The 24,874-nt window shown below is 34.0% G+C and overlaps 2 protein-coding genes across 2 annotated transcripts in view; one reads left to right on the forward strand and one right to left on the reverse strand.

Moving 5' to 3' along the window:
• The first annotated feature begins 8,569 nt into the window (after positions 1-8,569).
• The window catches only part of LOC148176611 (uncharacterized), a 72,895-nt gene continuing 56,590 nt past the window's right edge, over positions 8,570-24,874 (forward strand). Inside the window, exon 1 of the mRNA XM_088033737.1 lies at positions 8,570-8,696. Within this exon, the coding sequence (XP_087889863.1) occupies positions 8,679-8,696 (18 nt within the window). The 5' untranslated portion in view covers positions 8,570-8,678. The remainder of the gene's footprint in view (positions 8,697-24,874) is intronic.
• Positions 20,813-24,549, reverse strand: mmm (missing minor mitochondria). The gene has a single exon (XM_088033931.1). It carries the CDS (start codon positions 24,011-24,013, stop codon positions 20,870-20,872), a length of 3,144 nt encoding a protein of 1,047 aa, XP_087890057.1. The 5' UTR covers positions 24,014-24,549; the 3' UTR covers positions 20,813-20,869.

The following is a 24,874-nucleotide window of genomic DNA, read 5'->3' on the forward strand; positions in this document are numbered from 1 at the left end:
GTTCTTTGGCAATTTGGCAGGACTAATCAGAGTATCAAAGGCCAAAATGCCTCGAGTTTCATTCTCAAATCATCAAAATTACTGGACTTATAGACATAAAAATTTTGAAAATTTATGGTTCATCTTAAAAAGAAAATTTCTTTCAAATCTGAATTTTGAGAAATTTGAATTTTTTGCAGACGATCCTGATTTTAAGTATTACCTGATAAACTTTTCGAATAAACTTAGAATGCCTAGAAAGTTTCGAAAAAGTAAAAATTCCTTCGAAAATAGTTAAGATTTGAGCTATTTAAAGAAATTTTTCACAAAAATTAATAAAAATAAAACACGGTCTACATTTCAGATCCAATATTTTCTAATGCAGTCCGTTTCAGTGCTCAATATCGTTAAACCCAGTGATTTATAATATTTCTACGATTTTTAAAATTCTTCTCTTGGTTTTCTGCCCTTCCATAATTCAAATTTTGAAAAAAATAGTATTATTTTTGGTTTTTCCAAAATGCGGCTCTGAGAGTTTTACTCAACTTCACATTAGTTTGGAATCATCTTAGGAGGCTCAATAAGGCAGAATTAATAAGGTCGAATTTCTGACTAATGGATTTACGATTTGGATTTCGGGCGCATTTGCGTCTAGTCCAGCCCTGCACCAATGAGAGTTATACAGTTTTATAGATATTTTTAACGGGTTTTTATTGCCCATTTACCTAAAATTTTTCTTTTCACTGGTTTTAAATTTAAATTTTAGCATTTTTGTAAAAAAATTGGAAAGTGTTGTTTTTTCGAAATACAAAAATGTCAAAAATGTATGCAACTAGTCTTCAAAATTTAAATCTGCCAAAGCTAAGCAGCAATCCAATTTGAGTATTGCTCGAAAATTTTATTCTTAAACCGTTAAAATTACAAGTAATGTGTTTTTAAAAAAAAAAAAATAAAAATTTTGATTTTCCGAAAAAATAAATTTTCGATTTTTTATGATTCTGTTCTTAAAACTTGCAATTTGGCAGGGCTAATCAGAGGATCAAAGGCCAAAAATTCCTCGATTCTCATTCTCAAATAATCAAAATTACTGGACTTATAGACATAAAAATTTTGAAAATTTTTGGTTCATCTTAAAAAAAAAATCTGCAATTTTTGTTTATAGTTCAAAGAATGTGGTGGCCACAAATTAAAAATGAAGTAAATTTTGTTTTTTTTTTCAGGAATTAAATTTTATGCAATTTCTCGTTTGTGAACAATATATTTTTTTTAATTTCAAGTCAGCGAAATTAATTGTACTTTTCGATACATTATGATCCATACTACCAAACTGAGTGAAAAATGTAGAAAATTGTAATTTTTGAGCAAACACAGGACGCCCTATTTCTATAAACAAAAAAATATTTTTTTTTTCAAAATTATTTGAATAAAATTTGAGATTTTGAATTTCGATTCACTATTTTGATTGAAACTAATTCCGGGTAAACTCCGCAGTGTCTGTTTCCAAAATTGAGACAAATATCGTGACACAGACCCCGGAGTTGGAAAATTGTTGAATTATATAGTTTTTAGATATTTTAGCTGGGCAAAAACAAATCAATCGTAAGTATTAAAAAAAAAATAATTTCCGGGCAAATTCCGGAGGACGTAACTCCGGGAATAGAACACATATGGTGATGTAGCAAACGGGTGCACATTTCCACGAACTTTTATTCTAAGAATTTGAAATTTCCCCAAATCCAGATATTTCGGATTTTGAGAAAAATCACTTTCAACTTCAGGAATTTCGCTGTTTTGAGATAAAATTGAAATTTTACGGTTAGAAATTTAGTATTTCTTTGAAACTAACAATGTCTGCGACTGTCTTCCAAGGTCGAATTTTCAAAATTATGATTTCCGGGGAAACTCAGGAAAGGAATTTATCTGTTTTGGTTGCACACATTTAGATTCAGTCTTCCAAAAAGAGTCCAAACACGTTTTCTTAATGAAAAATCGCGCCAAACATAAAATCACTGATCGTTTTGGTCCCATCGCACGCACAATTTCCGGGGAATTCAATAATGTGTTTAGAGGTTTTTACGATCGCAGTTTACGAAATAACTGCGTCCGAGTAATCTGCTGCGCAATCACGACTTTCTCAGAGACTCGTATTCGCAACAAAACTCCAGAAACGTGAAAAAATCATAATTTCCGGGCAAACTCCGGGGTGTCGTATCTCTGAAATCAGGACAAGTATCGAAAAGCGGCAAACAGAGTTGAATTTCCCCGGTTCAAAATGGTCGGAATTCACACCTTTCTCTGTGTCGAAAGTTTCTAATTTCAATGATTTGTGAGAAATTTCACCGGAATTTTCCGAGGAACTCAATATTGTCCTTGGAGCTTTTTCACGGTAAATGACTGGTGAAATATTCGCGTCCGATGTGCTCCAGCCACGGATTTCTCCAGCTTGCAGGTTTCAGTCTCATGGCAAAACGTAATGACTTCCGGGCAAATTCCGGTGAATCACTCTTTGGAAATCTGACAGAAACTGTAACGGGGGTGCATTTAATAAAAAAATTCATTGTCAGCACGTTCAGAAAAGTGTTTTTCTCTTTTATAAATTTTTGAACAGATATAATGAAACAACATCAATAGATTACAACGAGCTGAGTGGTTCTCATGATCAAGATTGATTAATTCCCTTCAGCCGCGCTTAGGCAAAGTTTTCCGGGTAATTTAATGATGTCCTCACAATTTTCGTACTCCGACGAGTTGTTGAGACATCGTAGAGATGCTCCAGGAAGTTGCATTTTTGACCAAGTGGAAAAATTTTTTACTGAATATTGAAACTTTTTGGTTCGTCGTAAAAATAAAAATTTCTAAAATCTGCGTCTTTTGCTTTAGAATCTTGAAATTTGGAACAGTTACTAACTGAGTTAAAAGTAGTAATCTTTATAAATTTCAGCTCGTTAGCGCCAACATAACCAAACCTATAATTTTTTCTATTAAATTTTGAAACTTTTTGGTTCCTCCTAAAAATAAAAATTTCTAAAATCCGCGTCTTTTGTTTCTTGTAATTTAGTACAGTGACTAAATAGCTTAAAAGTAGTAATCTCGGTAAAGTACAGCTTTTTAGCGTCGACACAACCAAAAATACAATTTTTTTTTATTGAATTTTGAAACTTTTTGGTTCGTCTTAATTGTCACTCTATAAAAGTTGTATTGAGAAATTTGCTCAAATATTTCATTTTCTTTGTACCGATAGGGGAATCAACCCGATCTGACCACTTTTTTTAATAAAAAATACGAGACTAATTCGGAGTGTCAAGAGGTCGTGCGTTATGTCTGCGGCGTTCTTGTGGATATGGAGGATCTCAAAGTCACATTTATTTGAAGTAATAGGGCGTTTTATGTCTTGAATGATTTTATTTCTCACGTTAGCAAAACTGATCTCCGGATTTATGTATGTGCTTAACAAAAGTTCTTCAATTTCTATCAAGAACATTATAAAAATTTTAAATCTGGCTCTAAACCTTTAGAATTATAAAATTTGTTTATTTTCTCGTAGATTTCATGTCTTAGGACCGAAACGGAGAATTGTACAAATATCCACAGAATTAACAAAAATACATACTTTTGAAAACGACCAAAATTGGCGAATGCAAAAATCTATCACCTCTAACTTAAGAATATTCTAAATCTGGCTCTAAACCTTTAGAATCACGAAATCTGTCAAAAGACGGAACAACAACAAAAGTCCCGTAGATTTGATCTGTCAAGACAAAATCGAGGAATTGTCATCTACAGAATTAACAGAAATAAGAATTTTTTAAGACGACCAATGTTGGTACATACAAAAATCTATCACTCCTAAATTAAAATTCTAAATCTGACTCTACATTGTTCGAATCAGGAAATCCGTCTATTAACTCGTGGTTTTTACCTGTTTTAATTCAGAAACAAGGGATTGTACAATTATCTACGAAATTAACAAAAATACAAATTTTTGGAAACTACTAAAAATGGTTGATGCGAAAATATATCATTTTCAAATAAAAACTCAAAATCTAACTTTAAATCATTTGAATCACAAAATCTGTTATTTGACTCGTAGATTTCTCCTGTCTTAAGACTGAGACAAGGAATTGTACAAATATCCATAGATTTAACTAAAATTCTAATTTTTGAAAACGACCAAAATTGGTGGATGCAAAAATCTATCGTTTCCAAATAAAAATTCTAAATCTGCCTTTAAACCGTTCAAATCACGAAATTTGTCTATTGTCTTGTAGATTTCATCGGTTTCAATACAGAAAAGAGGTACTGTACAAATATTCATAGAATTAACAAAAATACAAATTTTTGAAATCGATCAAAATTGGTGGATGCAAAAACCTATCCTTTCCAAATAAAAATTATAAATCTGGCTCTAAACTTTTAGAATCACGAAATCTGTTTATTGTTTCGTACATTTCATCTACCTTAAGGCAGAAACGAGGAATTGGACAAATATCTACAGAATTAACAAAAATTCGAATTTTTGAAAACGACCTAAATTAGTGGGTGCAAAAATCTATCGTCTCCAAATGAAAATTCTAAATCGGCATCTAAACCTTTAGAATCACAAAATTTGTCTGTTGTTTTGTAGATTTTATCTGTTTTAATACAGAAAAGAGAAATTGAACAAATATCCACAGAATTAACAAAAATACAAATTTTTAAATCGACCAAAATTGGTGGATGCGAAAATCTATGATTTCCAGATAAAAATTATAAATCTGGCTCTAGACTTTTAGAATCACGAAATCTGTCTATAGTCTCGTAGATTTTATCTGTCTTAAGTCAGAAATTAGGAATTGAACAAATGTCTACAAAATTAACAAAAATATGAATTTTTTAAAACAACCGAAATTGGTGGATGCAAAAATTTATCATTTCTTAAATAAAATTCTAAATCCGGCTCTAAACCTTTAGAATCACGAAATTTGTCCTTTGTCTCGTAGATTTCATCTGTGTTAAGACAGAAACGAGAGATTGGACAAATAATCACTGAATTAAAAAGAATACGAATTTTTGAAAACAACCAAAATTGATGGATGCAAAAATCTATCATTGTTTATTTAAAAAATTCTCAACCTGCCTCTAAACATCTAGAATCACGAAATTTTTCTGTTGTATTGTAGATTTCACCCGTTTTAAGACTAAAACAATGAATTGTATAAATACTTACAAAATTGACTAAAATTCGAATTGTTGAAAACGATCAAAATTGCTGAAAGCAAAAATCTATCGTTACCAAATAAAAATTCTAAATCTGCCTCTAAACCTTTATAATCACGAAATTTGTCTGTTCGCTTGTATATTTTATTTGTCTTAATATAGAAACCAGGATTTGTACAAATATCCACAGAGTTAATAAAAATACGAATTTTTGAAAACGACGAAAATTGGTGGATGCAAAAATTTACCATTTTGTAATTAAAATTCTAAATCTGGCTCTAGATCTTAGAATCGCGAAATCTGTTTGTGGTCTCGTAGATTTCATCTGCTTTAAGACAGAACCGAGGAATTGTACAAATATCCCCCGAAAAAACTAAAATACGAATTTTTGAAAACGACTAAACTTGGTGGATGCAAAAATCTATCGTTTCCAAATAAATATGCTAAATCTGTTTCTAGACTTTCAGAATCACGAAATCTGTCTATGGTCTCGTAGATTTCATCTGTCTTAAGACAGAAACGAGGAATTGGAGAAATATCCACAGAATTAACTGAAATACGAATTTTTTAAAACGACCAAAATTGATAAATGCAAAAATCTATCATTTCTAAACTAAAATTCTAAATCTGACTGTAAACATTTAGAATCACGAAATATGCCTATGGTCTCGTAGACTTTATCTCTCTTAAGACAGAAGCGAGGAATTGGACAAATATTCACAGAATTAACAAAAATACGAATTTTTGAATAGGACCAAAATTGGTAGATGCAAAAATTTATTACTTCTTAAAAAAATTATAAATCCGGTTCTAACTTTTAGAATCACGAAATCTGTTTATTCTCTCGTAGATTTCATCTGACTAAAGACAGAAACGAGGATTTGTTCTATTACCCAAACAATTAACCAAAATACGAATTTTTAAAACGCCCAAGATACAAATATTCACAGAATTTACAAAAATACAAATTTTTAAAATCGACCAAAATTGGTGGATGCGAAAATTTATTATTTCCAAATAAAAATTCTAAATCTGCCTCTTAACCTTTAGAATCACGTAATCTGTTTGTTGTCTCGTAGATTTAATCTGACTAAAGATAGAAACGAGAATTTGTACTATTATCCACACAATTAACCGAAATACGAATTTTTAAAACGCCCAAGATTGGTGGATGCAAAAATCTATCATTTCCAAATTAAAATTCTAACTCCGGCTCTAAATCTTTAGAATCACGAAAGTTGTCTGTTGTCTTGTAGATTTTATTTGTCTTAATACAGAAACAAGGAATTGTACAAATATATACAGAATTAACTAAAATATGAATTTTTGAAAACAACAAAAATTGCTGGATGCGAAAATCTGCCATTTCCAAATAAAAATTATAAATCTGGCTCTAAATCTTTAGAATAATAATATTTTGTCTATTGTTTCGTAAAATTAATCTATTTTAATATAGGGACAAGGAATAGTACAAATATTCACAAAATAAACAGAAATACGAATTTTTGAAAACCACCAAAATTGGTGGATGCAAAACTATTATTTTCAAATTAAAATTTTAAATTCAGATTTGAAACTATAAAATAATAAAATTTAGTCCAGTCCCGTTGAATTGATCTATTTTAATATAGAAACAATTAATTGTAGAAATTAACAGACATACGAATTTTTGAAGACAACCAAATTTGGTACATGCAAAAATCATTTCTAAATTAAAATTCTAAATCTGACTCTAAACTTTTGGAATCACAAAATCTATTCTTTTTTCTCGTAGATTTCATCGGTCTTAAAACAGAAACGAGGAATTGGACAAATATCTACAGAATTAACAAAAATTCGAATTTTTGAAAACGACCTAAATTGGTGGATGCAAAAATCTATCGTTTCCAAATAAAAATTTTAAATCTGCCTTTAAACCGCTCAAATCACGAAATTTGTCTGTTGTCTTGTATATTTCATCGGTTTCAATACAGAAAAAAGGAATTGTACAAAAATTCACAGAATTAACAAAAATACAAATTTCTAAAATCGACCAAAATTGGTGGATGCGAAAATTTATTATATCCAAATAAAAATTCTAAATCTGGCTCTAAACCTTTAGAATCACGAAATCTGTCCTTTGTTTGGCAGATTTCATCTGCTTTAAGACTGATACGAGGAATTGTACAAATATGCACAGAATTAATTGAAATACGAATTTTTGAAGACAACCAAAATTGGTAAATGCAAAAATCTATCATTTCTAAGTTAAAATTCTAAATCTGACTCTAAACGTTTAGAATCACGAAATCTGTCTATGGTCTCGTAGACTTTATCTCTCTTAAGACAGAAATGAGTAATTGGACAATTATCCACAGAATTAACAAAAATACGAATTTTTGAAATCGACCAAAATTGGTGGATGCGAAATTTATCATTTCCAAATAAAAATTATAAATCTGGCTCTAAACTTCTTGAATCACGAAATCTGTTTACTGTCTCTTAGATTTCATCTGTCTTAAGACAGAAACGAGGAATTTTACATGTATCTACAGAATTAACAAAAATGCGAATTTTTGAAAACGACCTAAATTAGTGGGTGCAAAAATCTATCGTCTCCAAATGAAAATTCTAAATCTGCATCTAAACCTTTAGAATCACGAAATTTGTCTGTTGTCTTGTAGATTTTATCTGTTTTAATACGGAAAAGAGGAATTGAACAAATATCCACAGAATTAACAAAAATACAAATTTTTAAATCGACCAAAAATGGTGGATGCGAAAATCTATGATTTCCAAATAAAAATTATAAATCTGGTTCTAGACTTTTAGAATCACGAAATCTGTCTATGGTCTCATAGATTTCATCTGTCTTAAGTCAGAAATTAGGAATTGAACAAATATCTACAAAATTAACAAAAATACGAATTTTTTAAAACAACCGAAATTGGTGGATGCAAAAATTTATCATTTCTTAAATAAAATTCTAAATCTGCCTCTAAACCTTTAGAATCACGAAATTTGTCCTTTGTCTCGCAGATTTCATCTGCCTTAAGACTGAGACGAGGAATTGTACAAATATTCACAGAATTAACAAAAATACAAATTTTTTAAAGCGACCAAAATTTGTAACTTGCAAACGATAAAATTTCAAATTTTTCCTTGAAAAGTTCAGATTTATGATATTATTATGTAAACATAAACAGATTTAACAAAATATGATTGAAACGACCAAAAAACTAACAATCCAAACTTCCGTATTTTTCTACCCCAATATTCCTTACATCCCCACCCCCCTTCCCCGCAAAAACATCGAAAAATTAATAAAACTTCCCTCGCGAAAACAGCGCAAGAGACGTTCCTCTCTCTCTACCACATCCTCTCGTTTCAAAGCTCCCACATCCAACCTGTAGTGTGCGTCGAGCTTTCCGCCAAAGCGCACTTTCCGCTCGCACTCGTAACTCGCGATTCCTCTGCAAATATTTGTGAGTTATTTTTGTGCTGCGTCGAGATCAAACACGACAATGGAAGAATCCGAAGTGGTAAGTCGGAAAAGTTTTTTATTCGGAAAATTTGCACGAGCTGCTCGAAAAGTGGAGGAAGTCGGGCGAGGTGATAACACACAGGTGGCCCATAAAAGTGTATATAAGTTAGAGAGTCCCGATGGGTCGATCCTGGGAAACGTAGTTTGGGTTATGGAAGTGTTGGGGGCGTAAATAAACGGGGAAATGGAGATGAAAGTGGCAGTTTGACTTTCGGGACACCTGTATATAAGTAAAATTAGAAAAACTATTTCCGTCTTGGGATAAAAATCTCATAAACCCATCAGAAGTATGCCGATATTGGCTCCTCAGTTAAGATGACAGCGCGACGAATATCTCTCTTATCGCCGAATATTAAAATCCGAATTTCCAATTTCTCGTCGTTTCCGTTTTAATTGGAATTTTTTGCGCGAAAGTCGAATCCAAACTCGACACAATTAATTGAAGTTTTAACTTAATTTCGTTAAAAAACGTCTTGATTGCTGTTTCGGCGGCAAATAAATTGGGTTTAAAATATTCGGCTTTTTTTAATTAAAATACCAGAGGAGACGCTCGGAAATCAAACTGAATTTTCGTCTAATTCTGCTGAATGAGAGCCAACATGCAAATTACAACAGTAGGAGAAGTTTTAATAGGGAGATTGCAATTTTGAGCTTGCTAAAGTGGGGGAATGAGGTAATTTGATGGGAGATGTGTTTAGAAATTTTGGGGTTGGAGGGTTGGAAAACGTTTTACTGGGTTGAAAGGGGTGTTGTCAAGCAAACGCGAGTCTGTTATTAACTCAAGTCGTCACTGACACTTTTTTGAACTTTACTTCATAATAATCTCATTAATTTGAAGTCCGGTCCTGGATTTTCGAAAAATTGGTACACATCTTGAAACTATCCAGGAGTCATTTTGGATCAAAAATTTTTATTACGGTACTGAAATATTCAAATATTTTTGTATCTTTGCAACTGCTCAAAAAGGATTTAAAAAAAAACACGAAAAAAATTGAAATTGATTTTAAATTTTCGGCTCAATTTTTTTAATCCGGCCCTGAAATTTCAATAATAAAATTTTCACGGTTTCAAAACTATTATTTAAAAGCGATCATTAATTTTTTTACAGATTTTTTTATTTTTGAGCTCAAAAACTTATAATCCTGTCCTGTATTTTGAGGTACAGTGAAAATTTAATTTTGCATTGTAAATAGTTGCGTGGGGCTTTCCAAAATGACGTCAGACCAACCTCAAAATAGAAAAAAATAAAAGTAATTTTGAATTTTGATGTTTTATTATTAATCTTAGTTTCCAAACTTTACTTTTTACGTATAATTTTAAATTCAGGCTTAATAATTGCGAATCCAGCCTTGGGATTTCAAGTCGGCTCGTTTTGAGATTTTATGACACATTTTGGAAAATTCAGCACAAATTTTGAAACAATCTACTGACTTTATTTTAGACCAGAATTTTTTAATACGGTCCTGCAATTTTAGTAATCGTTAATTATATCATTAAAGCGAGAATTTCAACGATATTTTAACCTGCGGCGACTCTAGGAAAAATTTTGGAAAAAAGTAAAAATTTGAAATGATTCAACGGCGTTATTTTACGCCAAAATTTACAAATACGGTTCTGCAAACATCATTGGAAAACCAACATTATAACTTTGTTTAGTTTTTGTTTCGGCGCCTAAAATCATATTTTGAAAAATTGGCACAACTACTATATTTTTTTCTAGGTGGCTATGATATACAGGGTGATTTTTTAAAAAATCGCCCAAAAGATACGAAGACAATTAGAAAAATTCTAAAATCATCAGTTTATAGTAAATTGAAAACCATTTAATTTGTTTTTTAAATTTTTGAAATCGGTTCATTAATAAAAATTCTACACCGCCTGCCGTTTTTTAAAAATCACCCTGTATTTAGTGTGACGTCATGACCATTTCAATCGCAAAAGTGGAGATTTCTGGAAAGTTTTTGCCGCAATTTCAAAAATTTGCTAGACATGGTTTTTGGGCCCGAAATTTTTTTATACGGTCCTGACATTTTAATGACTTTTACGCTTTTGAAGCTACGGTCTCAAGATTTACTTTCTTTTTTAGTTACAACAATTAAAAAGCGTATTTTGCAAAAAATTACTTATAATTTCTATTTATATCTACATTTTGGATCAGTACAGTCCTGTAATTTTATTAGCAGTTACGTCACAATTTCAGAGTATTTTTGTGTCTTTTTTTTAGGTTTTTTTAACTGAATTTTGTCCAAAGTCGCAATTTGAAAAGACACCCATGAAGTACGATAGTTATTTGTGTATCAAGGCCAAAAAGTGTTTCTTTTTTGGCCGAGCCTTATTTTAATGGGCGAGACCAAAACCGAGGGCAGAAACAAGACGAGAGCAGGCCATAAAACGCACAAGATTTTTTTGGCAACATCAATAAATTTACAAATTGATTAATTTTTATTTATGATTTATTGATCTAATGATTTATAACAACTGAATAATTGTAAATATTTATGAAACTTTCATCTTTATATGATTTTACCTAAATAATTATAAAATTAGGGGTAATATCGGCATCATGATGTAATTTAAAAAATTTAAGATAGATGGCGCCACTCTAGCGGACAAAAATTAAAGCGGTCAGAAAACGGTCATTTTTCGTCATCATTTGGGAACTGAAAATTTAGGTTTTTTTTAATTTTAGAGTAACGCCAGGACCGTATCAAAAATAATTCTAGTGGCTTTAAAAAATTTTTTTTTTAATATTTTTTTACATTTTTTGTCATTACTTATGACAGCTTAAGGTAACATTTTAAAAAACCAAAATTTTATAATACTGACCTGTACCATTGTAATATTGTTTTTCTCCATTTTTGGTCCAAAATAAAAACAAGAAATCATGGAAAACTTCTATTAAAAAAAAAAACAAAATTACTACTATATTTTTGTAGGTGGCTGGTGTAGTGTGACGTCATATCCGTTTTGATAATCAAACTAGTCTAGAGAATTAGCGAAAGTTAAGTGTTTAAGAGTTTAAATTTAAGTGTCTAGGGCTCTATATTTTTCAAGCCGGTCCTGACGTTTTGAAAAAAAATTCTAGTTTTTTACTTTGTACAATTCTGGCTCAAACACCGCTGAAATCAGGCAAAACTCCGGCGAAATTCAGCACAGAATGTGAATTAAACCATCCAAGTCGCAATTTCAAGCTTTCAAAATGGACGTCAACGTTTTAATTTATTTCCAAGCCCTCTATATTCATTTAAAATGTGTTTATCGGGAGTAATTGAGCCATCTCGCAGAAGCTAAATTTTCATTGATTTTCGCCCCAATAAATTATAATTGGGATCGGTAGCGGTTGATTGAAATCTATTAAATCTGATTTTTTTCTCCAGTGATATAATTACCGTTTTCAGTGGTAGAAATGTGCGCGTAAAGCGGACGAGATAAAAAAACTCGTCTCGGTGGTTGAAAGTAACGTTTTATTTTTATTACTTGTTTTATTACTTTGAAGCAGACTTCTTTATCGACAAATTGTCAGACTTTAAGGCAACATTTGTTGGACGGATAAGGAAAAAGAAGCTAATAAATATGGGGCGGGTTTTATGAAAATTTTGAGTTATGGTCCCATCAGGGTGGCTGTGAACGGATGAATTTTCCATTATCATAATAGGCAATTCATTCGGGCACAGCCGCCTTGATGGTACAATGGTTTATAGACACATTGTACATACAAGGTGTTTATAAATTTTTCTAGCATCGTGTCAAAGCAATTTGCCGCTCATTACAAATGTGGGTTTAGATTTTTTAACAGACATTTATTTGTACAAGGTGTTTATAAATGTTTCTAGCATCAAGAGAGGCTCTGGAATTCCTGTCGTACACTATTTTGCCGCTTTATTTTCATAGTGAATATGACTATCTTGAACATTATTTATAATGTTATTTACGTCAATGACGTTTCAGTTACAGTTTTGTGTCCAATTTTTTGTTTTTCAGGTTTCAAACCACAACTAGAACAGTTTATTTCTCAAAACTTACTTTGCTCCATGTTTGAGGTTAGCTGCAAATGTCAGTTGAAAAATCGAAACCCACATTTGTAATGAGCGGCAAATTTCTTTGACATTTCATACCCACCCTTGATGCTAGAAACATTTATAAACACCTTGTAGTTAACCTCAATCATGGTAAAATGTAAGTTTTGAAAAAAAACTCTTCAAGTTGTGGATAAAATCCTGAAAATCATAAACTTGGACACAACCGTAACTGAAACGTTGTTGATGAAGTCATAATATAAAAAAAATTCAAGATGTTATATTCACTATGTAAACAAAGCGGCAAAATAGTCCTTGACAGAAACTCCAGAGCCACTGTTGATGTTAGAAACATTTATAAACACCTTGTATAATGTATGTTTACAGAGTGGAGTTTAAGCCATCCAAAAACTCTTTTTCTCGTCTTTAGGGATTTTATTTTTATTATAGCGCCAAAAATCAAATTTCAAATTATTGTTTTTATTTTAATTACAATCAAAATTGAGATTTCAAAATGAGATTTTTTTTTGGTTCTCAATGTTGGCTAAAAATGAAAATAAAATTAAAACTGAATAAAGATATAATGTTACAACTATCACTAAAATTACAGGATCGTATTAGTGTATTTTGACCAAAAATTACTAATCTCAAATTTATTTCAATTTTTATTTTGTTTTTTCGAAATGATACCTTGAGTTACCAAAATTGGAGAGACGGTATAAAACCTTTACTTCAAAACCGCCAACAGTCAATGAAACTCAGGACTGTATTATAGAAAAAATTGCGACCGGAATGTGAAGCCAGAAATATTTTAAGATTTCCATCCTAGGAAGCATTTGAAACAATTAAATTTTAGTGTTCTATACTCGTTTTCTAAAGCAACTAAAATTATTTCTAATACGGTCCTGGCATCACACTAAAATTAAAAAAAAATCCTAGTCTATAGACGTCTTTTTGTAATGCGACTTTAGACTAAATTAAATTGTGAAAAAAATTAAAAACCTGACAAAAATACTATGAAGTTGTGTTGTAACTGTCATTAAAATTACAGAACCGTACTGGTCCGAAAAACTATAAATCGAAATTTTAACGAGTTTTTGTAAAATACGTTTTTAATTTGTTGCCACTAAAAACGAAACAAATGTTAATAGTTGAATAAGAAGTGTAAGTAAATTTTGAGATCTTAGCTTCAAAAACATGTAAGTGTCATTGAAATGTCAGGACTGGATTAGAAAATATCGAGCCCAAACCCAAAATTTAAAAATCACTGGGAAATACATAACTTTCTCTAAGTCTCCAGCCATTCTCGTTTTGTTATTAAAACGGTCATGACCTCACACGAAATATCACAGCCAGCTAGAAAAACAATTAGTATATAGTTATACTGATTTTTCAAAATGTGATTTTGGACGCCAAAACAAAAACACTGAAATTTCCGGTATTTCTTTTGATACACATTCTGGGCTAAAAATTGGATCAAAAAATAAACAAAGGTGCAAAGTTGTCTTTTTAATAGTGTTTGCAGGACCGTATTTGTAATTTTGGCTTGAAATAAAGCCGGTGGATCATTTAAAAATGTTTACTTTTTTCCAAAATTTGATTTTGAGTTGTCACAAGTTAAAAATCGTTGAACTTCACGCTTTACTTATATAAAAAATGATTATTAAAATTGCAGGGCCGTATTAACAAATTCCGGTCTAAATTAACGTTTGTCGATCGTTTTAAAATTTGTACAGATTTTTCCAAAACGTGTCATAAAACCGCAAACTTAGCCGACTTGAGATCCCAGGACTGGATTCGAAATTATTGAGCCCAAATTGTAGTTCACGTAAAAAGTAAAGTTTGAAAACTAAGAATCAGAAAAAGTAAAAATTCAAAATTGTTTTTTTACTTTTCTTTTATTTTGAAGTTGATCTGACGCCATTTTTTTAAAACCAGATAGAAATAAATTCCACTCTTTAGTTTGTCAAAATTTTCTCAAAATTCAGGACAGGATTACACAGTTTTGAGCCCTAGGCACAGAGAGTCATAGCAAAAATAATAAATTTGTAGAATATTAAAGAATAGCTCGAAATCGTAACTTCAAAGCCGTAGAATTGGCATTGAAATTTCAGGACCGGATTAGAAAATTATGGACCCCAAAAAAAATTTTGGAAATTACGTGATGTTATGTAAAAAATCTAAATATAACTTTGGGTTTACAGTGACGTTGCTGTTGACATTGCAGGTCTGTACTAAAAAAAACGGCGTCCGTTTTAAGTGGTTAAAAATAAATAAAAATAGTTTGACTCAAAAATTGCAGAACAGTACTACTAAATTTTGGCCTTCAATAACGCCTTTGAATAATTTTTTGACTACTTTTTCGAAAATCTTTTTTTAAATTGTCGCCAAGTTACAAAATTACTTCAGAATTTTCACTTTATAGTAGCGTTGTTAAAATTGCAGGACCGTAATAATAAATTTTGGTTATAAAATGATACCGGTCATTTTAAAATTCGTACTAATTTTTACATGAGGTGCCATGAAATAAAATTTGAGATCCCAGGACTGGATTCGAAATTATTGGGCCCGAGAAGCGTAAAATTTTAAAGCTAGGTTCTAGCAAAACCAATAAATTTAAAGTTATTTTATTTTTCTTTTATTTGAATTGAAACGACGTTTGTTTGAAAAGTATGTTTTCCGAAATTTTACTCAAAATCCAGGACCGGATTAAAAAAATTTGAGCTCAAAAAGTAAAATCTTGAAAATGTCTACATTTTGACTTTACAATGACGTTGTCATTGGCATTACAGGGCCGTACTAAGAAAAACGGGCCCCGAAAAATCTGTTACAACTCTAAAATAATTCATAAAATCTAATGAAGTTCGATGATCTCATTCTCTTAATAAAATCCTCCGCTGGCATTCTCCTCGTTAAGACAAAAAATTCTATAAAATCTCCCGTTCGAGCGAAATCCTTTAACTCAAATAATACAGAATCTCTCCAAATCCAGCTCGTTTTTCCTGCGGTTCTGATAATTCTTATCAGCCTTCACCACAATCCTCTTTTCTCTAAAAGAATTTGTTGATGCTTCCTCGACTATGACTCGCTTTCCAACTAACATATTTAATTTAATTCAAGTTCCCGAAACAAAAAAAAAGCGAATTTCTTTATGTAGTTTCTCATGCATGCTCAATGCGGATTGTGGAGTTGATGGCATGAATATTTTAAATGAGAAAAAAGTCGATGCCAGGTATCTTGGAATATGAAAGCGGATTTCCGCCACGCGAATTTCAGATACACCCAAATAGTGATTTTCTTAATTTAGCCCCGTTTCTTTCAGGTTTGACATTTTAAAGCTCGGGCCGCAAAACGTGTAATTTATTAATAAAGTTTCAAACCGAGCCGACTTTTCCGTGTGTTCGTACACATTTGACGGATTTAGCGCCTCTGTTGCAGTTATCGATCGGCCCGAAATTACCGCCTAAACGCGTATTTATTTAGTTATCGAATTAATAACTTCCCGATAAAGCATTAGTGTAATGAAAGCTCGAATTTCGTTCGAGATAAAAGTGGCGCATTGGCGTACAGTTGCGAACTAATTCTAAACAAACTGCTTTTGTAACAAGGCAAACAAGTGTTGCGTTCGTCTTTATCGTTCGTTTGTTTCTGTTCTCTTCATATTTCCGGGCAAAGTTGAGCTTAATTGAGTGGAAGTAAAATATTTACGTGTCCAGGGCGAGGCGTTCTTGATCTACATTTCATTGTGTTGGACGTGGCGATGTTTGTTCTGGACGTATTTAAAAGAGGTCGATGACTTATCAAAGTTTACACTTAAGAATTGTGCTTGAAGTGGAGGAATCTTTAGATAATTCTAAGTAGTCGAGCCCTAAATCTTTATATTTATGGAACGCGTCTATTTGTCGTTGAAACATTGTACAAATATCAACAATGTTTTAAAATTGGTGGATGTCAAATTCGGTGGACAATGATGCCAACTTGTAATAAAAATACCAAATTTAATAAGTTACAGTTTACATTTTTTAAATTTGTTTCATTGCTCAGTAAATATGTTATTTACGAAGCTACAGGAACAAAACTGCTGGATAATATTCCTTTTACCTTCAGTACTACATGCACTAATTTTCAAGAATTTAAACCATTGGCAAGTATTTTTTTGAAATTTTCAGATTTTGTATTGATAGAAAATTTTCAAATTTTGCTTTACCACTCTGAAAATCTGTTATTTTCGAAGTTATAGCAACAAAATGGCTAAATAACATTCCCTTTATCTTCAGTACTGCCTGTACCAAATTTCAAAAATTTAGACCATTGGCAAGTATTTTTTTGTAGTCAGGATAACATCAAAGTTTTCAAAATTTGTTTCTTCACTCTGAAAATCTTTTATTTATGAAGGTAAAAGAACAAAATTGTTATATGCCACTAATCTTACTTTCAGTACTGCGTGTACCAATTTTCTAATTTTAGAGCATTTACAAGTATTTTTTTTCAAATTTTCAGATTTAGGATTGATTAAAATTTTAAAAGTTTGTTTCATCACTCTGTAAATCTGTTATTTATGAAGCTGCATTAACAAAATTGTTATATATCACTCCTTTTACCTTTAGTACTACATCCACTAATTTTGAAAAATGACTATTGACAAGTAATATTTTGAAATTTGTATATTTAGGATTGATGAACAATTTTTAAAATGTTTTCATCAGTCTGTATATCTGTTATTATTGAAGCTACAGAAGCAATATTACTGAATTTCACTCCTCTTACTTTCAGTGCGGTATGTTTCAATTTTCCAAAATGTAGACTAATGGCAAGTATTTTTTTGAAATTTTTAAACTAAAGGTCGATAAAAAAAATCTAAATTTGTTTTAACACCCCGTAAATCTATTAATTGCAAAGCTGTAAGAACAATTTTTTTGGATGTTACTCCTCTTACTATCAGTACTTCATATAACAATTTTCAAAAATTTAGATCATTGGCCAGTTTTTTTTTTTAATTTTCCGATTTTGTATTGATAGAGAATTTTCAAATTTTGCTTTACCATCTGTTCATCTGTTATTATTGAAGCTACAGAAGCAATATTACTAAATTTCACTCCTCTTACTTTCAGTGCGGTATGTTTCAATTTTCAAAAATGTAGACTAATGGCAAGTATTTTTTTGAAATTTTTAAACTAAGGATCGTTAAAAGAAATCAAAATTTGTTTCATCACCTCGTAAATCTATTAATTGCAAAGCTGTAAGAACAATTTTTTGGATGTTACTCCTCTTACTATCAGTACTACATTTAACAATTTTCAAAAATTTAGATCATTGGTCAGTTTTTTTTTAAATTTTCCGATTTTGTATTGATAGAAAACTTTCAAATTTTGCTTTACCATTTGTTCATGTTATTATTGAAGCTACAGAAGCAATATTACTAAATTTCACTCCTCTTACTTTCAGTGCGGTATGTTTCAATTTTCAAAATGTAGATTAATTGCAAGTATTTTTTTGAAATTTTTAAACAAAAAGTCGATAAAAAAAATCAAAATTTGTTTTAACACCCGGTAAATCTATTAATTGCAAAGCTGTAAGAACAAATTTTCTGGATGCTACTCCTCTTACCATCAGTACATGTAACAATTTTCAAAAATTTAAATCATTGGCCAGTTTTTTTTTAATTTTCTGATTCAGGATTGGTGAAAAATTTTCAAAATTGGTTTTATCATTCTGTACATCTGTTATGTACAAAGTTACCCGAACAATATTGTTGAATTTTACTCCTCTTACCTTCAATGCTTAATGTTCCAATTTTCAAAAATGTAAACTATTGGGATTCTTTTTTTGAAATTTTTAAATTCAGAATCAATACAAAATTTTCAAAATCATCCTGTAAATTAGTTATTTGAAGGCCTATAGGAACAAAACTGGTGGATATTTCTCCTCTTACTTTCAGTACTACATGTATCAATTTTCAAAAATTTAGACCATTGGCAAGTATTTTATTTTTAATTTTTAGATTCAGGATTGACTAAAACTAAAATTTGTTTTGTCACTATATAAATCTGCTATTTATGAAGCTACAGGAACCAAATTGCTGGATAACATTCCTTCTATCTACAGTACTACTTGTACCAACTGTTATAAATTTTGAAAATTATTTTTTTTTAAATTTTCATATTCAAGATCGATACAAAATTTTCAAAAATGTTTTGCTTTAACTTGTTAATCTTTTATTTCTGATGGTACAAGAACAAAATTGCTGGATGTCACTACTTTTACCTTCAGTACTACGTATAGCAATTGTCAAAAATTTAGACCATTTACTCATATTTTTTTTCTAAATTTTAGAGTCACGATTGTTTAAAATTTTTGAAATTTGTATTGTCACTTTGTAAACCCGTGATTTACGAAGCTACAAGAACAAAATTACTGAATTTCACTCCTCTTACCATCAATACTACATGTTCCAATTTTCGAAAATGAAGACTAATGGCAAGTATTTTTTTTGAAATTTTCAAATTCGGGATCAATAAAAAATTTTCAAAACTTGTTTTATCACCCTGCAAAACTCTTATTTGCGAAGCTGTAGAAACAAAATTGCAGAATATTACTTTTCTTACTTTCGGTACTACATGTACCTATTTTCAAAATTTTAGAGCATTAGAAAGTGATTTTTTGATTTTATTTCACATTCAGGATCGATAAAAAATTCAAAATTTGTTTAATCACTTTGTAAATTTGTTATTTATGAAGCTACAGAAACAAAATTTGTGAACACAACTCTTCTCTTCCTCAGTACCAAGTGTACCTAATTTTAAAAAATTTAAACCATTTGCAACTGTTTTTATGAAAATTTCTTTTTAAAGAAATTTCAAAATTAATTTCCTCGGTCCCTAAATTTGTTACTCTATTTGTTAAGGTATAGGAACACAATTTGTGAATTTTACGTTTCTTCTCCTCAGGAGTAAATGCAATTTTCAAAAATTTAAACAAGTAGCAACTAGCTTTTCGAAATTCTTAATTTGCCATTTATAAAAAAAAGTACAAAAACAAAATTTGTCTACATTTCGTTTTTTCTTCTCAGGACTTAACGTATCAATTTTTAAAAATTTAAACCATTGGCAAAAGTTTTTTCAAATTTTCGTTTTGAGAACAGAAAAAACTACAAATTTGTTTTGATCTCGTGATAAAGCCACGTGAACAAAATTTGTGCTTGAGACGTTTTTTCTTCATAGATTCCTATTTTCAAAAATTTGGATAATTGCCAACTATTTTTTTGAGATTTTTGTTTCAAAGTACCAAAAAAAATTACAAAATTTCTTTCATCACCATGTAAATCGATTAGAAATGAAGCTACAAAAAAAAAATTTTTTCCCTTCAAAGAAAACTACCAATTTTCAAAAATTTTAATTAATTTTTAATTTTAATTTTCGTTTTGAGCATTAAGAAAAAATTACAAAATTTGTTTCAATACCCTGTAAATCGGTTAAATAGGAAGCTACAGGTACGTACAAGGAAGCATCAAAATTCTCACAGAATTAACTAAAACGTAATTTTTTAAAATTTCTAAAGCTTCAGATCGTTAGAACGCCCTTTTATCTCGCATATTTAATAAAAAATCCACCAAATACACTCCTTAGATCACGAAATCAAAGGCCGCCCGCCGCCGCCATCGACAAAATTCAACTCCCAAAGTGTAATTTCTAGTAAAATTCTTGCATCAGTAGCTTTCCTAAGATAAAACGCCATCATCAAACAAGCATATCGCATTTCAGGTCGATACCTCCAGCTCGCTCCAGAAGACATTTGCTTTCAGCATACACAACTCTCATCAATGTAATGCGTCTATTACTTCACTCTTCCGGTCTCAAAGTCAATTCACGAATAAATTTATTCGACGACTCCATCGCCTGAATACATTATTGTTTCAAAGATTTCAAGCGGCGCTCACAAGGAGGGAATTGCCCGGAAATGCCCGTTTTATTTCCGGGACTCCGGGCAGTTGAAAAATGCGCTAACAGTTATGAGAAATGAAAGTTTGCAAACGGCTTAATTAAAAAGTTTGCCAACTTAAAGCTCGAACTTATAATTTGTTTCACGTTGGCAGAAATGGATTCTTAATTTCAGGTTTGACAGTAATTAGAGAAAGAATTTAATGAAAATTAACATTCTACATGCTAGAAATAAAAGAGATCTCGTCGATAATTTTCGCTGGTTCGGGGACCACCTCCTCCTCCACCGCCTCCAACTGTCTCGTTCTCTCCTCGTACCGCGTCCTATGTCGATATTTGTTACTCCCCTCATCCAACTTCTTCCGTCTTTCCCTTCCGGCTCTCAACACGTTCACCCATTGGAAGTCGTAGCTGAACGGGTGCTCCTCCACGTAGTCCTGGGCGAAGATGGCGCTCTCATGGTACTCTTCAAAGCTCATCTTCTTGATCTCCTCACTGTAACAGTCTTCGTACGGATTGGGAGGCGGCGCCGGTTTTACTTTCACCACGTCCGGAAACAACATCGCGACTTGTCCTTTGAAGATCTTATCCGACTCCCGGAGTTTGTTCTTCTGTTTGCGCTTCTTCACCTCGTTCTCTTCTTCGAGCTTGCGGAGCGGCTCCCGTTTCTTCAGGAGGTCCTCCGTGTCCAACTGCTTCTTCATCAAGATGATGCTTTTGATCCTCGCTTGGTCGTTGATGCGCTGTTGCTCTTGGACCATCTCCAGGTACCTCAACCCGGGGCTGACCTTAGCGAGTCGCTTTTTTTCCACGCGCTTTGGTTCTTTTTCCTCGATGACGACGCGTTCTTCTTTGGTTTGGGCCACCTCCACCGCCTCTTTGGAGCGTTGGTTCCAGGAGGTCTGCCACTGCGAGAAGGAGCTCTTCCGGACGATCTCCCGCGAGATGAACTCGCTCATGGAGTCGACTTTCCCTCGCACGATGGATTGGCTGAGGTGCTGCCGGTAAAACATCCGCAGACTGCCTCGGTAGTCGCACAGCGCGATGACGTTGTTCTTCAGTTTCCGAGGGTGGGTACTCGCCATGTTGATGGCACCGTTGGACATCAGACGCGTGGTCAAAGGCGATTTGCTCTGATAGAACAAAGCCCAGACTTCGTCGTTTCCGTCGATCCTCGTGAGTTTGATCATGGAGCGGTCGAACTGGAAGAAGGAGCCGTGGGTGTAGATCGAAGTGCCCTTCCTCCAGAGGATGGGGCGGTTCTTGAAGCTCTCGCGCCAGAGCGCGAAGACTTTTCCTCCAACGGATAGGAAAGTGTCGATCTCTTCGGCGTATTCGATGGTGACGACGGGGCCGTCGTGGAACTTCCCGAAGTTAACACACGCGGAGTCTTCGAAGTTGACGATTTCTCCAGAGTCGAACTCTTGTCCATCCCACGTTCCTTGGATGTAGTCGCCTTCCATGGTACCCACGTGGAAAGTCTTCCGGGTGTCGCTGTTCCCAAGAGTCAGCACGGGTTTGTAGTGTAACCTGTCGGACAACTTCACGCTCTTGGTGTTGATTGGTTCGTAGACCGTCTTGAAGAAGCTCATGTAGCACGAGGAGATACTCAACACTCTGTTGTCTATCGGACTCAACAAGTTAATCCGATAGATGGGTTTGAGGTTGAGGTGGAGGATCTTGAACGGGGACTCCATCACCGACAGAGCACTAGGTCTCTTCTTCAGCCGCTTCATCTTCCGGATCGCTTTGAAGCCTCCGGGAGCCACGATGGGCTTCTTCAGGAGGTCCCAGATCATAATACTCCCATCCTCTGAAGAAGTTAATAGCGTCATCGAGTGACCCTTGTTTGGATTCGCTTCGATCTTCCCAGTCTTGGAGGCGCAATGGAACGGCGACAACCACGTAATGTGGTTAACACAGCCCTGATGGGAGTACTTCAAGTCCGAAACGGCCGTTGGTCGTACCAACCCCAAGTCGAAGATGTTCTTCATCCAGTTCATGAGAGAGAACATGTAGTCGCGGTACTTCTGCTGGTTTACTGTCAAGATCTCTTCCTCCTCCACGTTGTTGAGCCTCTGGGTGATGTCCCAGAGGATAATCTGACCATTGGAGCAGCCTCCAATGATGACGTTGGGGTCGTGGGGGCAACAAGAGAGCGCGTAGATGGGGCGCGGCGTCTCCAAGATGAGCTTCGGTTTGAGGTCGTCGGCGAAGCTCCAGAAGAGAACGGGATTGGTGTCGTGAATCGCTTTGAAGATCTCATCGCTGGTCTTTGGTAAGGTGAGGTAAAGTGAAGGGGCCACGTCGACGTAGGAGGCCACCACACACCCAGTCCACATGGGGTGCCACGTCAAACTGGAGATCATCTTCGCGCCGCAGAGGTTCATATCGATAAAACAGAAGTACTCTTTGAATTCCGGGATGGTCACTTTAGTCCCGTACACGTTGTCCATGACCAAGTTCTCGTAGTCGTTGGAGTAGAGATCAATACACCCATTAACCCTCAAGATGTCGCAAAACGAGTCAATCCCATCGAACTCCCCCATGGTCTCGTTGATCTCCGGGAGTTCGTACTCGTACTGCGTGTACGAGTTCTTCGGGTACGTGCAAACAGTCTGCGCCTCGTTGGCGAGGACGCTGGGGGTGACCTGTACGGCGGCATCAATCCGCTTTTTGAACAGCGTCGTCGAAGCTTCGTCGCTGGGGCGCAGCTCCATGTACCCATCTCGCAAGTCCTGGGTCCGTACCAACCGGAACTGCACCTTGAAGGGAAGAATGGGGTACTTGCTCTCGATCTCGACTTCGATAAGCGGGCGCGCGTACCGCACCATCACCTCCTCCACCTCTTTCTCGGACCCCAGCGACGTCCACGTCTTCACCTTCTTATTAATGGCGTTATTCAACCTGTTGTCTTGGATCTTCTTCAGCTTCCTGATGATGTTGTTGACCGCGTGCGTCGCCTCCTCGGTCACACACACGTAGAACTCGTCGTAGTCGTGCGACTCGTCCGGGATGTACCCGATCAGCATCTCGCTCCCTGGGAACTCCATAATCCAGTTTTTGAACGCGACCAACTCCGAGCCCTCCGAGTCGAAACTCTCGATCACCAAGTCCTTGTCCACGTTCATCCACGGCTTCTCCTCGGTGACGGTGTCCCCGGCCACACACCCAAGACTCCTCTGCGTGCTCTCCGACAGTATCACCTTATGAACCCCGGGGATGTTAAAATCGACCACGAAATGTCCCCTGCGCTTCTTCTTCCTCTTCGTCGGAGTTTTCTGCGGAGTTTGAACATCACTTTCGGTTTCGGAAGCGAGCGCCGTGTTGGGATTGTCCACCAAGCTCTTGGCCGACTCCATGACGTTGACGTTAGAATGACAGTCGCCGGGAGTATCGACTAAACTTTGGTTGTTAGGCGTAGCGGGAAGACGCGAATCGGAGGAAGTTTGCAGACAGGTGTCGTGCTCAACTTGAGAGGGTCAACGAGGGGCAATTATTGCGATGACAGGCGCCGTCTATGTTTCCGGCGAGATTTATACAGCGGCACGCGGCGAATATACAGGATGGACTAGAAAAACGGGTGGATTGGTAGCCCTGCGCGGTTTGTCGAGTTGTACAGTCAACATCAAAAGAAATGGGCGCGACGGAATTTGTAAATGCGCACTATGTTTATTTACACAGCCCTGGAATTAATAACGACAAGTTTTTAATCGCCCATAACTCAGTTATTTGTTGTCGTCGAAAAAAAATGAGAACAGTTTTGAATTCAGCGTGGAATTCTTCGTTAAACAAGCTCAATTAATTTAAGTTTGCTTCACAAATAAACCACACACTGACTAAAAAGTGTTTAAAAAAAATTGAGGAAATTTTCAAAGAACCTTTTTGGGACTAAAACGACGTTAAAAAAATTTGAGTTTTGCATCGATCGAAGAACAGCTTGAAAGCTATCGACTGGCTAAAATTCAGATTACTAGGTCAGATAGTTTATGATTGGCGAACAAAAAAAACGAAATATTAAAAAAGAATAAAAAAAAATAGAAATATTTTTTTGCAAATAAGTGGAGCATCAAAATTTGTGGTTTTGAAGGCGGAGTCGAAAGGAAATAAACACAAAAAAACTGATGGCGCAGACCGTTTCTTTCTATCTGTCGCAGTTTCGAAGATATTGAGCACTAAAATTTTAGAACTGAAAATTTACAATCCGGCACTTTAATGGGCCC

This window comes from Gnatocerus cornutus, chromosome 4 (genome assembly GCF_029298725.1).
Source record: "Gnatocerus cornutus isolate USDA-ARS CGAHR chromosome 4, icGnaCorn1.1, whole genome shotgun sequence".
Classification (NCBI taxonomy): domain Eukaryota; kingdom Metazoa; phylum Arthropoda; class Insecta; order Coleoptera; family Tenebrionidae; genus Gnatocerus; species Gnatocerus cornutus.